Below are 13,977 nucleotides of genomic sequence, written 5' to 3'. Positions count from 1 at the left end.
TGATTCTGCACCGTTTTTTCAAATTCCCTTGGAAGATTCAATTTTCTTTATTTGGAACTGATTTCCTCCTAGTCTTTTTTAGATGCGAAGGTTGGATTTTTTTTTTTTAATTGATTCATTGTTCTACCGTAAGCATTGGTACAAAGGTGAGTCAAAAGCAGTCAATAAAGAATAGCGACTGCCACCATGATCATCCCATGGTGGGTCAATGAGTCACTAGCCTTCTTTATAGTTTCTTCTTCTTGAGATCTGAAACATTCAGGAAAGCGAACAACACTAACTTACAAGCAACTGTGGCTTTTCTGACTAGAAAAATACACAGTATGATTAAACTCATGGCAAATGTTTTTTTGCCATCCCTCAAACGCCAGCCTTAACTCATTCATCCCCTCTCTCCTCAATTCCTTTTGTCCAACCAGACCCACCTGCTTCACCTTTACAAGCCCAACTCTTGCCTTTCAGCCTCACACAAGTGTGTCCTACTCTCCAGAAGAGATTCATTTCTAAGCCAAAGACTTGCAAGGGTCAAGGTATTGACCATTTTGCCTTTTCGATTCCTCCTTACCTTAAATCTCCATATACCGCTCATCTTCATGACTAATTCTCCTAAGTCCCGATTTCCCCTTAAGATCTTTGGATTCAGAGTCTTATAGGCACTCCCAGGAATAATCACAAACAGATTACAATAGTGAATCGGGTTACAGGAGAATCCTGACTACTCTTTCATAGACACAGAAACCCATATCTATTGCACAGAAATACCAGGGCAATGAGCAGCCTTCTCTATAAAAACCGCTAGATAAAAACGGAGCTGAACCACCGTGGGCTCCAGAATTTTCCTCATTTTTCATGCCTACTTTTCTGTGAATACTCTTAAAGGGTACAAATCCAGGAATTCAAATTAAAAAAACACTGTTTCTCAGGTCGCTCCAAAATTATGGAAAGGTGTAGTAGCATTAGCTCCAGCTCCAACCTCCTACAGTTTTCAAGACATGAGGTAACAGAATATGGCTGCACTGTCCTCACTTCAAGTGCCAAGAACCACAGGCTTGATCCAGCTCCATCCCAACTTCTGGGGTAACTCTGGCTAGACTTCTCTGTATTTCAATCTCCTAATGTTTTCACAGAGAGGGTCAGAATGCTGCTGTTTCCTAACAGGAGTGTTAATCAATAGAAATGTAAACTTACTGCTGACAAATGTTATATGAACAGGTTACAAAGACAATCGAACACTGATAAATACGATTTTTGACAACGTGGTCACAATATTCTCTGGACTCCAGAGAAAGCTTGAAGAAAAAAAAAAAAAAGTATCTCTTTAAGAATTCTTGCCCTGAGGAAGTAACTCCGCCTGTACCTGGAGACCAGAGCTCTCCTGATCACTTATCTAGACCATCTCTAATCCTGAAAACAAAAGGGAAAAAAAAGGGGAACAAAGCCTTTTAAAATCTTATTCCAACCATTGTTTAAAACTAGTGAATTTTGTGAGCTTCCCTGGTGGCTCAGTTGGTAAACAATCTGCCTGCAATGCAAGAGACCTGAGTCTGATTCCTGGGTAGGGAAGATCCCCTGGAGAAGGGAATGGCAACCCACTTCAGTATTCCAGCCTGAAGAATTCCATGGACAGAGGACCCTCGTGGGCTACAGTCCATGAGGTCACAAAGAGTTGGACACAACTGAGCAACTTTCACTTTATTCATTTATTTAATAATTAGAAAACTGTCCCAAGTTTTACTGCTTTTTTAACTTCCATATTCTATTATTTTCATATTAGCATGAAAACAAGACTAGACTATTCCCTTTCTTTTCTCTTATTGAGGTTCAGTTCAGTTGCCCAGTCATGTCCGATTCTTTGCAACCTCATGGACTGCAGCACGCCAGGCCTCCCTGTCCATCACCAACTCCCAGAGCTTACTCAAACTCATGTCCATCGAGTCAGTGATGCCATCCAACCATCTCATCCTCTGTTATCCCCTTCTCCTCCCGCCTTCAATCTTTCCCAGCATCAGGGTCTTTTCAAATGAGTCAGTTCTTCTCATCAGGTGGCCAAAGAGTTTCAGCTTTAGCATCAGTCCTTCCAATAAACACCCAGGACTGATCTCCTTTAGGATGGACTGGTTTGATATCCTTGTAGTCCAAGGGACTCTCAAGAGTCTTCTCCAACACCACAGTTCGAAAACATCAATTCTTCAGTGGTCAGCTTTCTTTAGACTTCAACTCTCACATCCATCCATGACTACTGGAAAAACCACAGCCTTGACTAGACAGACCTTTTTGGACAAAGTAATGTCTCTGCTTTTTAATATGCTGTCTAGGTTGGTCATCGCTTTTCTTCCAAGAAGCAAGTGTCTTTTAATTTCATGGCTGCAGTCACCATCTGCAGTGATTTTGGAGCCCCCAAAAATAAAGTCTCTTTCCATTGTTTCCCCAACTATTTGCCATGAAGTAATGGGATCAGATGCCATGATCTTAGTTTTCTGAATGTTGAATTTTAAGCCAACTTTTTCACTTTCCTCTTTCACTTTCATCAAGAGTCTCTTCATTTCTTCTTCGCTTTCTGCCATATGGGTGGTGTCATCTGCATATCTGAGGTTACTGACATTTCTCCCAGCAATCTTGATTCCAGCTTGTGCTTCGTCCAGCCCGGCATTTCACATGATGTACTCTGCATACAAGTTAAATAAGCAGGGTGACAATATACAGCCTTGATGACTCCTTTCCCGATTTGGAACCAGTCTGTTGTTCCATGTCCAATTCTAGCTGTTGCTTCTTGACCTACATACAGATTTCTCAGGAGGCAGGTCTGGTGGTCTGGTATTCCCATCTCTTTCAGAATTTTCCACAGTTTGTGGTGATCCACACAGTCAAAGTCTTTGGTGTAGTCAATAAAGCAGAAGTAGATGTTTTTCTGGAACTCTCTTGCTTTTTCCATGATCCAGTGGATGTTGGCAATTTGATCTCTGGTTCCTCTGCCTTTTCTAAATCCAGCTTGAACCTCTGAAGTTCACGGTTCATGTACTGTTGAAGCCTGGCTTGGATAATTTTGAACATAACTTGGCTAGCGTGTGAGATGAATGCAATTCTGCAGTAGTTTGAACATTCTTTGGCATTGCCTTTCTTTGGGATTGGAATGAAAACTGACCTTTTCCAGTCCTGTGGCCACTGCTGAGTTTTCCAGATTTGCTGGCATACTGACTGCAGCACTTTCACAGCATCATCTTTTAGGACTTGAAATAGCTCAACTGGAATTCCATCACCTCCACTAGCTTTGTTCATAGTGATGAACTATGAAGGCCCACTTGACTTCATATTCCAGGATGTCTGGCTCAAGGTGAGCGATCACACCATTGTGATTATCTGGGTCATTAAGATCTTTTTGTACAGTTCTGTGAATTCTTGCCACCTCTTCTTAATATCTTCTGCTTCTGTTAGGTCCATACCATTTCTGTCCTTTACTGTGCTTATCTTTGCATGAAATGTTCCCTTGGTATCTCTAATTTTCTTGAAGAGATCTCTGCTGCTGCTGCTGCTAGGTAGCTTCAGTTGTGTCCGACTCTGTGCAACCCCATAGATGGCAGCCCACCAGGCTCCCCCGTCCCTGGGATTCTCCAGGCAAGAACACTGGAATGGGTTGCCATTTCCTTCTCCAATGCAGGAAAGTGAAAAGTGAAAGTGAAGTCGCTCAGTTGTAACTGACTCGTAGTTACCCCATGAACTGCAGCCTGCCAGGCTCCTCCATCCATGGGATTTTCCGTGCAAGAGTACTGGAGTGGGTTGCCATTGCCTTCTCCTCTTTCCCATTCTATGGTTTTCCTTTATTTCTTTGCACTGATCACTGAGAAAGACTTTCTTCTCTCTCCTTGCTATTCTTTGGAACTCTGCATTCAGATGGTTATATCTTTCCTTTTCTCCTTTGCCTTCCACTTGTCTTCTTTTCTCAGCTATTTGTAAGGCCTCGTCAGACAACCATTTGCCTTTTTGCATTCTTTTTTTCCTTGGGGATGGTCTTGATCCCTGCCTCCTGTACAAGGTCACGAACCTCGTCCATAGTTCTTCAGGCACTCTGTCTATTAGATCTAATCCCTTGAATCTATTTGCCATTTCTACTGTATAATCATAATGGTCTCCCTGTCCTATTCTTCCACCATCTTGATTTAGGATCAGGTTAGCATTAACTGATAGCAGGTCTATGGGGCTTCTGCTAACTGCCTAGCAGAAAATCTCCTTGTAAACAGGCATTCCAAAAATGGTATTTGCCTGATTCCTGAGAAAGAAATCACTGTTCTTATTCTCTATATGATAATTTCCTTATAACCAATCTTCCTGGTTCTGTCTCTTTCAAGTTGAGTTCTCAAGAATCATCTACAGATAAATAATAATCACTGGTTCTAATAGTTTCTAAAATATGATATTTATCTTGTCTTAAGATACTTTTTTGGGGAAGTTGTCATGTACAGAACTTTTCCACCTCTGCTTTCCAGTTAACAGCTGGACTGGTTTCTAGTTACAGCCTCAACCTTATACTACTAAATGATGTTAATATTCAAATCCTATATACTCCTATTTCCCTTAACTGAAATAAAGACGTAAGACAGAAATGTAAAAGCAGAATTTAACTTATATCCTATCATGTAAACTATTATCTTCCATTTTAAAGGTTTTTTCTCAATGTGGTAAGTTATTTCAGAACAAAAGAAACTACAAATGAATACAGTGCAGTAAGCTCACATAGCTGAGCTTAGATGATAAAAAAACTTTTTTTTTTTAAACAAATGCTAAAAAATACTTTTTTAAAAAACAAATGCATACCTGTAGGATTGGAGTAGGAAATAGCAATCCACTCCAGTATTCCTGCCTGGGAAATCCCATGGACAGAGAAACCTGGCAGGCTATGAGGTCTAAAAGAGCTGGACATGACTGAGCACACACAGGCACATACCTAACAGGATAACTGCTATTTGTAAGATTAAAATGATGAAATCACAATTTTATACTGCCTTATAATTCACGAACATCTAATTCATTATCCTGACTTCCCATTTTGGAAGTTGGGAAATACTTTCACTTGGAAGCCAATCTGAAAACAAAAACAGTTTTATAAAGACAGGAAAGCCCCCCTTGTTAGATTACATACCAGGATGTAGTATTAAAGTGATTCTTAGGGGCTTTGGGAAAAATAAAACGATTTAAATTGTGTTTTCAGTGCTGGGGCTTCAAAATATCAATGCTTTTCCACCCTCTGGAGATTTACGTTGGGCCATACCATAAACTAGAAAGCATTTAAAAATAGACACACACACACATATGGAATTTGCTTATCTAGTAAAGTTCTCAAAAGCTCCCTCCTGGTGAATACTTTTAGTACACTAAAAATAAAGTGTAGATTCCTAGACTCAACTTCAGACCTTCTGAATCAGATCCGGAGGGTGAGCTCTGTATCTACATTCCTTAACATAAATTTAAGTTATTCTAAAATGCCTTAATCTTATGTGCAAGTGAGGACAAATAAAACTAGGCAGTCATCAAATAATTGCTTGCCCTAGTGACAGTGAAGTCGCTCAGTCGTGTCCAACTCTTTGCGACCCCATGGACTGTAGCCTACCAGACTCCTCCATCCATGGGATTTTCCAGGCAACAGTACTGGAGTGGGTTGCCATTTCCTTCTCCAGGGGATCTTCCCAACCCAGGGATCGAACCCGGGTCTCCCGCACTGCAGGCAGACGCTTTACCCTCTGAGCCACCAGGGAAGTCCCTGTACATTTATCAAAAGACCTACAGAGTTTCTATTTTTTGTTTGTTTGGTTTTTGGTAATACAGCAATCACTGCTTCTGAATAGTTTCACTTCTACCTGCCTAACAGAACATAATAGCTACTACCAAACCAACCTTGACTACTAGTCCAGCACATTCCTCTCCCCATAAAAGAAAACGCACCAAATATCCAAAGCCAGACTGGATGTCCTGTCTTCAGCACAATAGTCAGCAGTCCCTACCAAGGGCAACACCAAAAATATCTCCTGAGCCAAATGGAAATTCTTGGCAATAACGTCTCTCCTTGTAAGCCCTTTCTGGAGATCTGCATATTAAATGGACTGCAGCAGTGACAGGTTAACACAGGATGGTCATCAAATAAATCCATTATTGGCAGGTAGAGAGCAGGGTCCAAGAAAAATGAGCCATACCAGCAGCAAGTTTTGACAGAAAACACCGAAAACAGAAAAGGCCTTACTGGAATAGATGAGTATTGAAAACCAAATTAGCAAAACAAACTAAATTTGCCTCCTTTACAAATTTACCTCTTATCAGGGAGAGAAATCATTGACAAGATTTTAACTGAAACATACACGGCCCCGACTTACTGAAACTTTTCGATAAGCGCTCACACCTCTCTCCGCATATAGAGATATATGACAAAGTGTAAGTGGTGACAATTTTATTAAAAGAGAATGAAAGTGTAACAAAAGCCCACGCCATACTTGATAAACCCTCCAATGATAAATTCTATGGGTAATGAAATATTCTGCACCAGAACACTGAGACCTATGAGAGAATCAGATGTACATATTCTTTGCTCTCAAAAGGATTAAGTACAGAGATAAGTGTACTTTCCACTATACCATGTCCTGTTTGAAGACAATAGAAAATTCTACAGCTATTCAAAAGTTCCAAAATAACGAGCCTTCCTTAAACCCAAAAAGCACCGCAAAGTGCTAGGACCTAATTTCTTGTTGAGGCTTCCCTGGTGGCTCAGTGATAAAGAATCCGCCTGCCATCTAGGAGACCGGGGTTTGATCCCTGGGTCGGGAATATCCCCTGGACAAGGAAATGGCAACCCACTCTTGTATTCTTGCCTGTGAAATCCCGTGGACAGAGGAGCTTGGCAGGCTACAGTCCTCAAGGTCACAAAAGAATCCGACACGACTTAGCAACTAAACCAATCAACCAATTTCTTGTTGACTTTAGATGTTAGTTTCTATTCCCCTTGCTAAAAGATGCTAGATAAGGTTCCAAGGAGTAATTACTACATTAACTAAAATGATACACTGCTAAACTATCTCCAGCACAGACTCTGAAAATCTGTAAGACAGGAAAGGATTAGAAATCCAATTTCCTATACAAAAGTTGAAGCACTGCTTTTTTTTTTTTATTCTCCTCTCTGGGACTTTTTCATTGCCCGTCAAAATATGACAATTTGCAAATATTCACATCCAGAGGTACATATTCTAAAACTATTCTAAGATGGGAGAAAAGGCTCCAACTTTAAGACTTGAGAATGTACTTTAATTCTACAGGCACAGGTTCACCAAATCAGCTAGCAATAATCTTAACCAAATGCGTGACTCAGCCTTGTTGAGAGGAGTTTTTTGTTTGTTTGTTTGAATTTAGAGGAAACTTCACATTTAAAATCCTACCAACACGGAAGCTCCAAGCTTTCTACCTAGAACACAGGATAAGCCTTAGGATACCCACTGGAAAGGATTTAAGAATCTGTATTAAACGTATACTTTGTATACTAAGCTTCCTTTTAGCTCAAATCATCCTTATTTTTCTTTGCCAACTTTACCAGACTACTCTTAGAGCCTCAGTAATTACAAATAGAACCTGAATGAGAAAATTCAGAATTAAAGCTGTCATCATTAAACCTAATTAAACAGTACAGACAGGAAGATGGCAGTAGAATAAAGCATTCTGAATTAGGGACGGGGAGAATATAATTAGTAGTTCGCAGTCCCAGGGATGAAACACAGCATACAACAAAGTCTGACTCGGGTTTGGGACATAGTGGACAATGTCTCTGTCTCCCGGGTGGCAAGTGACCCACCCTAACAGAGGAGACTCTGCCTTCTATTAATGCGACAAACTCTCTACCTTAAGTAACCAACCACCCGCAGGAAAACACATGTCCACTCGGAGACTGAACTCTCCCATTTCAGCGTGAATTCTCCCTTGCTGGCAGTTTTCCTACTTTCTGTCCCCAAAAGGGAATCTATACACTCAACACCGCAAAATGAAAGACATCTCACCCCTACATGGCACTTGTGGTCCAAACAAAAGCCACGGTTTTAAGGAGGGTGGGATGGATTCGCTCCCTTCGGTCAGTAAAAGGCTGTGGCTGTTAGCCGAACCTCCTGCAGGCTCCGGCTTTGGACACTCGCCTCAAGTCACACTGTGATATCACCGTTTCGGTCCCTTGATATTTAATGAGTCTCGACTGAAAATAAAAAAAAACCGATCTTATTGGGAGCCAGGGAGAGGAAGCTTGAACCTCCTGCGGAATGCCTCCGCAACAGACGGGGAGAGCAGCAATGCGGGCAGGAACCTCCTCGGCGTCCAGCCGGGGTGATCCAGCTTTTCTGCAAGTTTTTCTCTACCTTCCACTGAATTAACCTAACAAGCCTCCACCCCTCCACCCAGCCCTATCAGAAAAAGTCACACCGGCAACTCGCCGAAGGGCAGGGGGACAGCTCCGGGCGCGCCACCCAAGTTGAGGGTTTGACCGCCCGTTAACCCTTCCCGCCCCAAAGCCCACTCTGTACTCGGGGCAAACCCAAGCTGTGCCAACTTTCCCGGCCGCCCCCCCTCCAATGCGCACCGCAGCCCAAACTTTGCAGCTCGCCCACCTGGCTGCGCAGAGGAGCGAGGTGTCCGGGACACCGGGTGTCCCCACCCGGGACGGGCGGTGGCGCTGACCTTCACGCCAGCAACCCCCGCCCTCGACCCCCGAGCCTGGCGATTGCCGCCTCTTGCCCCCTCCCCCAGGCCTCCAACAGCCTCCCCCCGGGGTCCCCTACACCAGCACCACCCCCCCTCACCGCAAAACCTCTCGCAGGAAACCTGCGCTGGAGGCGGCTGCAGCTCGCCCTCGCGTGTCACGACTCCCCACGACCCTCTGGGCCCCGGGAGAGCCCGGCTCCCAGCCCCGGCCTCCCTCCGGCCGCGCCTACTCACCATTGGTGAAAGGCTCCATTATTTGCGGCCCCCACTGCCCCGGGCCGCGGCTCCTGAGAGCGGGAGCGCGCGAGCTTCCTCCTCCGAGAGCTCCGAGCGGCCCTGCGCACTGAGCATGCCCGGCGCGGCGCCCAGGGCTGCCGGGGAGGTGCCGCGAGGGGCGGCGCCCCTCCGCCCTCTCTGGGATCCGCCACTCCGGGTTTTGCAGACAGCTGCAGAGAAAGCCGGGGAATCTAAGGGGGGGCGGCTCCTGGGACGGGGCGGGCCTGGGAGGGGCGTGTCCAGAACAAGCCCCGCCCCGGGCAGGAAGGCCGGCGGGCTCATGCTCTCGCTCTCTCTGGTCCAGCGCTCGGAACCGTGCTCAGTCCCTTTAAAGCAAACGGGATGGTCTGTCCCGTCTGGCAGTGTCCCGGCTCTAGACGCCGGGAGCCCGGCACCACGCGCGTAACACATCGCCCCACGGAGCGGACATTCCAGAGATGGGACGAGAAACACAGGCCACAGACGAGGCTGAAACACACGCCCCTCCTGTTGAGCCTTCAGTTAGGGTGATGGGATGCAGACCCAGTGGGGTCGCTGGTTCGGATGGCTGGGTGAGGACAGAGACCTGGGTGGGAGGTGGCCACGGGCGCCGAGATCTGAAGGCAGAGTAGGTAGCAGCCTGCGAGTGCAGGGCGCTCCGCTGACTGCCCAAGCTTCGAGTTTCCCCGGGGGGGGTCCAGCTCCCCTCGGCAAGTCTCCAAGGAACAGGCACTCTGGGTCGTCTCCGTAGGCTACTCGCTTGCCGCATAGTGGTCCCAAGCGATCGGTGGCCTGGAGACTGAAAGTGAGTGGGGGGGGGGGTACCGCCGGGGTCAGGCACCTGGGGTCCTGTCCCCGGGGAGCTAGCGGGTTTGGGGTCGCCGCCTCTACCTCCTGGTGCAGGCAGATGACAAAACGCGGCGCTGGATCCGCCGGGGCCAACTGGCGCCGCAGGATGTGGGCAGAAGGCCTGGCCCCGCGGAGCCTTAAATCAACACCTGGCGAGGCTCCCCCCTCCACTACCACCACCCCCCAGGGTGTCGCCGCTGCGGCCCGGCCGGGAGGAGCTAGGCCCGAGAAACGGAAACTCCCTCGGTCGCCCCAGCCTCCAGCAGCCCCCCAGCCATCACTGTTTCCGGCGTCAAACCCTGGGCAGGACGGAAACAAATCGGGGGGCGCCGTGAGCCCCGGGGAAGCTCGTCTGGGCCCCCGGCTTCTTCATCCCTTGCTCAGAGGGTGCATCGCCGCCACGGCGCGGAGATCGCAGCCCTCCCAGGACGCGGCCACCGCCTCCCATCCCCTCTTCCGTCCTTTCCCCAGCGCAGCCCTGGCCCCAGCAGCAACTTGGCTCCCGCGACGCCTCCCGGCGCCTGCCAACTGTCACAGGCTCTCCTCCGAGGCTGTCAACAGCAGGGTGTCGCGTGCAAACAAGCTGGAAGCGAGCGCAAACAGCCTGGGCAAACGGGGACGGCCGCGGCGCTGTTTGACCCGAGTGGGAATTTAGAAATTAGATTAGATTAGATTAGATTAGAAATTAGAAAAGCTGCGTGCAATTATTGTATTTTGCAGTGTTTCATTTTATAGTGTCGATCGTTATTAAATCGCCCACTTCCGCTTTGAAACCTCCTGTGGATACCAACGACACTTAGAATAAAATTGAAACTCTTTGCCTGAACTCTGGGACCGCATCTCCTACCTGTGCCCACGATGCTTTGTCTACGGAGGCCCTTCTGGCTGTTCCTGAAAGTCGCCAAGTTACATTCAATCATTCCTGTAACGCGTTCCTCGTGGATGAACTGTTCCTTCTGCCTCGTGCTTTCCCCTGCTTGTTCCTTCTTGTCTTTCGGTGCTCAACTCAAATGTCATCTCTGCAGAGCTCTTCCCTGACCCCCCAACGGAAAATAGGTCCGAACATGATCTGCTAAGTAAAGACTGAGCCCTGCTTTATTATCTTTACAGCACCAGCACTGTCTAAAACTGTGTTTTTGTTCCTTCTTTCATTATTATCAATCTCTCTTTCCAGAATGCAAGCTCCAGGAAGACAGGGTCATTACCTTCATAAAGGGCTGTATCCTAAACCCTAGGATTTGTGAATGGATGCCACAGTATTTAGAGTTCTAGTTCTCCTGCAGTGTTGAAAACCCTTCCAGAAAACATTTGTGTATTGAGTGATGTGTTTGTGATCAGTACAGAGAAGGTCTGTATCATATGACACTTCAAAGCTGCCCTCTTCTTTTAGTTAGTTAGTGTTAGCTGCTCAGTCATGCCCAACTCTCCGCGACCCCATGGACTGCAGTCCACCAGGCTCCTCTGTCCATAAGATTTTCCAGGCAAGGATACTGGAGTGGGTTGCCATTTCCTTCTCCAGGGGATCTTCCCAACCCAGGGATTGAACCCGGGTCTCCTGCACTGCAGGCAGATTCTTTACCTAGAGCTACAAGGGAAGCCACTTCTCTTGACATTGTGTTAAAGATAATCAGAGCCCTTAGGCTGCCTCCTCAGCAACCACCCCCCCCGCCCCCCCCCGCCCCCGCCCCCGCCCATCCCCCCACACCATGTCTACTTCAGAACCAAAAATAGGAAGCGAATCACAGGGGCTGGTACATAAGTGTTCAAATATTATATAGTATTTGTAGTGCTGGATTTTGTTAAAAGGACCCCACACATTGTATTGCTTAGACAGGAGGCTCTTACCTATATTTTGAGTTCAGTTCAGTCGCTCAGTTCAGCTTAGTTCAGTCGCTCAGTTGTGTCTGACTCTTTGTCACCCCATGAATCTCAGCACGCCAGGCCTCCCTGTCCATCACCAACTCCCGGAGTTCACTCAGACTCACGTCCATCGAGTCAGTGATGCCATCCAGCCATCTCATCCTCTGTCATCCCCTTCTCCTCCTGCCCCCAATCCCTCCCAGCATCAGAGTCTTTTCCAATGAGTCAACTCTTCGCATGAGGTGGCCAAAGTACTGGGGTTTCAGCTTTAGCATAATTCCTTCCAAAGAAATCCCAGGACTGATCTCCTTTAGGATGATCTAGTTGGATCTCCTTGCAGTCCAAGGGACTCTCAAGAGTCTTCTCCAACACCACAGTTCAAAAGCATTAATTCTTCGGCACTCAGCCAACTCTTTGCAACCCCATGGACTGCAGCACACCAGGCCTCCCTGTCCATCACCAACTCCTGGAGCTTGCTCAAACTCATGCCCATTGAATCGGGGATGCCACCGAACCATCTCATCCTCTGTCCTCCCCTTCTCCTCCCGCCTTCAATCTTTCCCAGCATCGGGGTCTTTTCCGATGAATCAGGGTCTTGTCATGTTCCTTTGGAGTTATTTTTGCAGTCAAAGCACTTAGAGATATTTACAACTCCACAGCTTGTTAAATCTCCTCACCTTACCTCACCTGTAAGCTGGAGTCTGTCATGCTTTTAAGTGTGAAACACATTAGCTTGTGTTTGGTTTTAAATATGTCAATTCTGCAAAGACTTGTAAAAATGTTTCACCATTGCACTAACAAATATAGGTGGATCATCATATCTTTTGTGATTTCTTTGGCATAAAGACAAATAACTTCTTTATCTTCCCTTTGCCAACTTTTGCCTCCTGTTCCTACCCAGGCGTGGGTGTGACCACATGCGTGCACACACGTGCACACACACATATGCACACACACACATACACGCGCACACACACACACAAATACGGAAGCACCATTTAAAGACTAGTGGGTTTGTATTGGAGATAGAAAGAGTAACAAAAATCAAAATGTTTCAGAATCTTATCTACCCTCAAAAGAATAAAAATGAATTTTGTTTTGTTTTAGTCTGGGTTTTTATTTTTTGGATACTATTTTACATCTCACTTCATAAAGCCTTTCTGAGGGAACACTGTTTCACAGACTCAAGCTGAAACCCATTATATTTCAGTCTCTAACGTCCTCCTATCCTCCCACACAGAACTTCCTCTTTAGTGAAGGGCATAATACTTTAAATTATCATGAAGTAATTATCCGCTATCAGAGGAGATAGTGTGACATTATCTACTATACTCATTTACTCTTTTCAGAATCCTTGATGTCTATTTAATATTTGAAAGCCAAAAATTTGGAGAGCTAATTATAATGTATAATAAATAACATGAAAGGCAAATATGAGCTCCTTGAATAACAAACGGTATTTAGTTATAAAGAAGCAACAAACTTGCTAATCAATGAAAATAGGAACTTTTTTTCATCAAAATAAAACACTTCCTATGCCATGGACAGCTAATCCAAGCCTTGTTGAACAGATGAGGGAATTTAAGTCTAAGAGGTTAGGATTTACTCACAGGTGGCAGACAGGATGGAGCTCAGGTCGTATGTGCTCTACACCAGAACTCTGGAGCTTTCTGTTTCTTCCCTATCCCCGCAGGGAAATTAAGGTCAATGACAATAATCCATGGAATGGATATGAATTAAAGAGAAATATAGCTAACCTCAGGCTACTGGATGGCTATTTCACTGTTTAATTGATACTCCCATATAATTTATTGATAGTCCATGTCAAATTTAGGTTTAGCATTATTAAATAAGCTTTCTAATGACTTTGAAATAGACAATTAAAATACATTAATTCAGTGCACATATTTGAACATGATATTTATTCACTTCTTGAATAAATGGTGGATGCAGCTTCCTAGCAGGACACAGGTGACCACCGTGAAGTCTCCAGTCACTTCAAGGACCGGAGGAGTTGACATCTCATCACTCCAATAACCTATTTGCAGCACACATACCCTGTATCTGTTATAGCAAGTTGAGAAATGTTTAGAGCACAGAGGAAAGCAGAATGATTATCCAACAGAGTTCTTTTGTAACTTGTGCATGCGTGCTCAGTCATTCAGTCACGTTCAGCAGACCCCACAGACTGTAGCCTGCCAGGCTACTCTGTCCATGGGATTTCCCAGGCAAGAATGCTGGAATGGGTTGCCATTTCCTTCTCCAGGGGATTTTCCCTAACCAGGGATTGAACCTGTG

The 13,977-nt window shown here is 45.7% G+C and overlaps 1 protein-coding gene across 3 annotated transcripts in view; it reads right to left on the bottom strand.

The window, feature by feature from the left end:
• LNPEP (leucyl and cystinyl aminopeptidase) overlaps nt 1–9,067 on the bottom strand; it is a 102,589-nt gene extending 93,522 nt beyond the window's left edge. For all 3 annotated transcript variants that reach the window (XR_009737741.1, XM_061424456.1, XM_061424457.1), the window contains exon 1: nt 8,950–9,067. Coding sequence is in view for 2 of the 3 variants with exons in the window: in XM_061424456.1 (XP_061280440.1) it covers nt 8,950–8,968 (19 nt within the window). In the remaining variant the exon portion in view is untranslated. The remainder of the gene's footprint in view (nt 1–8,949) is intronic.
• Nucleotides 9,068–13,977: the final 4,910 nt, after the last annotated feature.

The sequence above is a fragment of the Bos javanicus genome, chromosome 7, assembly GCF_032452875.1.
Source record: "Bos javanicus breed banteng chromosome 7, ARS-OSU_banteng_1.0, whole genome shotgun sequence".
Lineage (NCBI taxonomy): Eukaryota > Metazoa > Chordata > Mammalia > Artiodactyla > Bovidae > Bos > Bos javanicus.
Note: the sequence above shows the minus strand (reverse complement) of the source record. Positions and strands in the feature narration are given on the sequence as shown.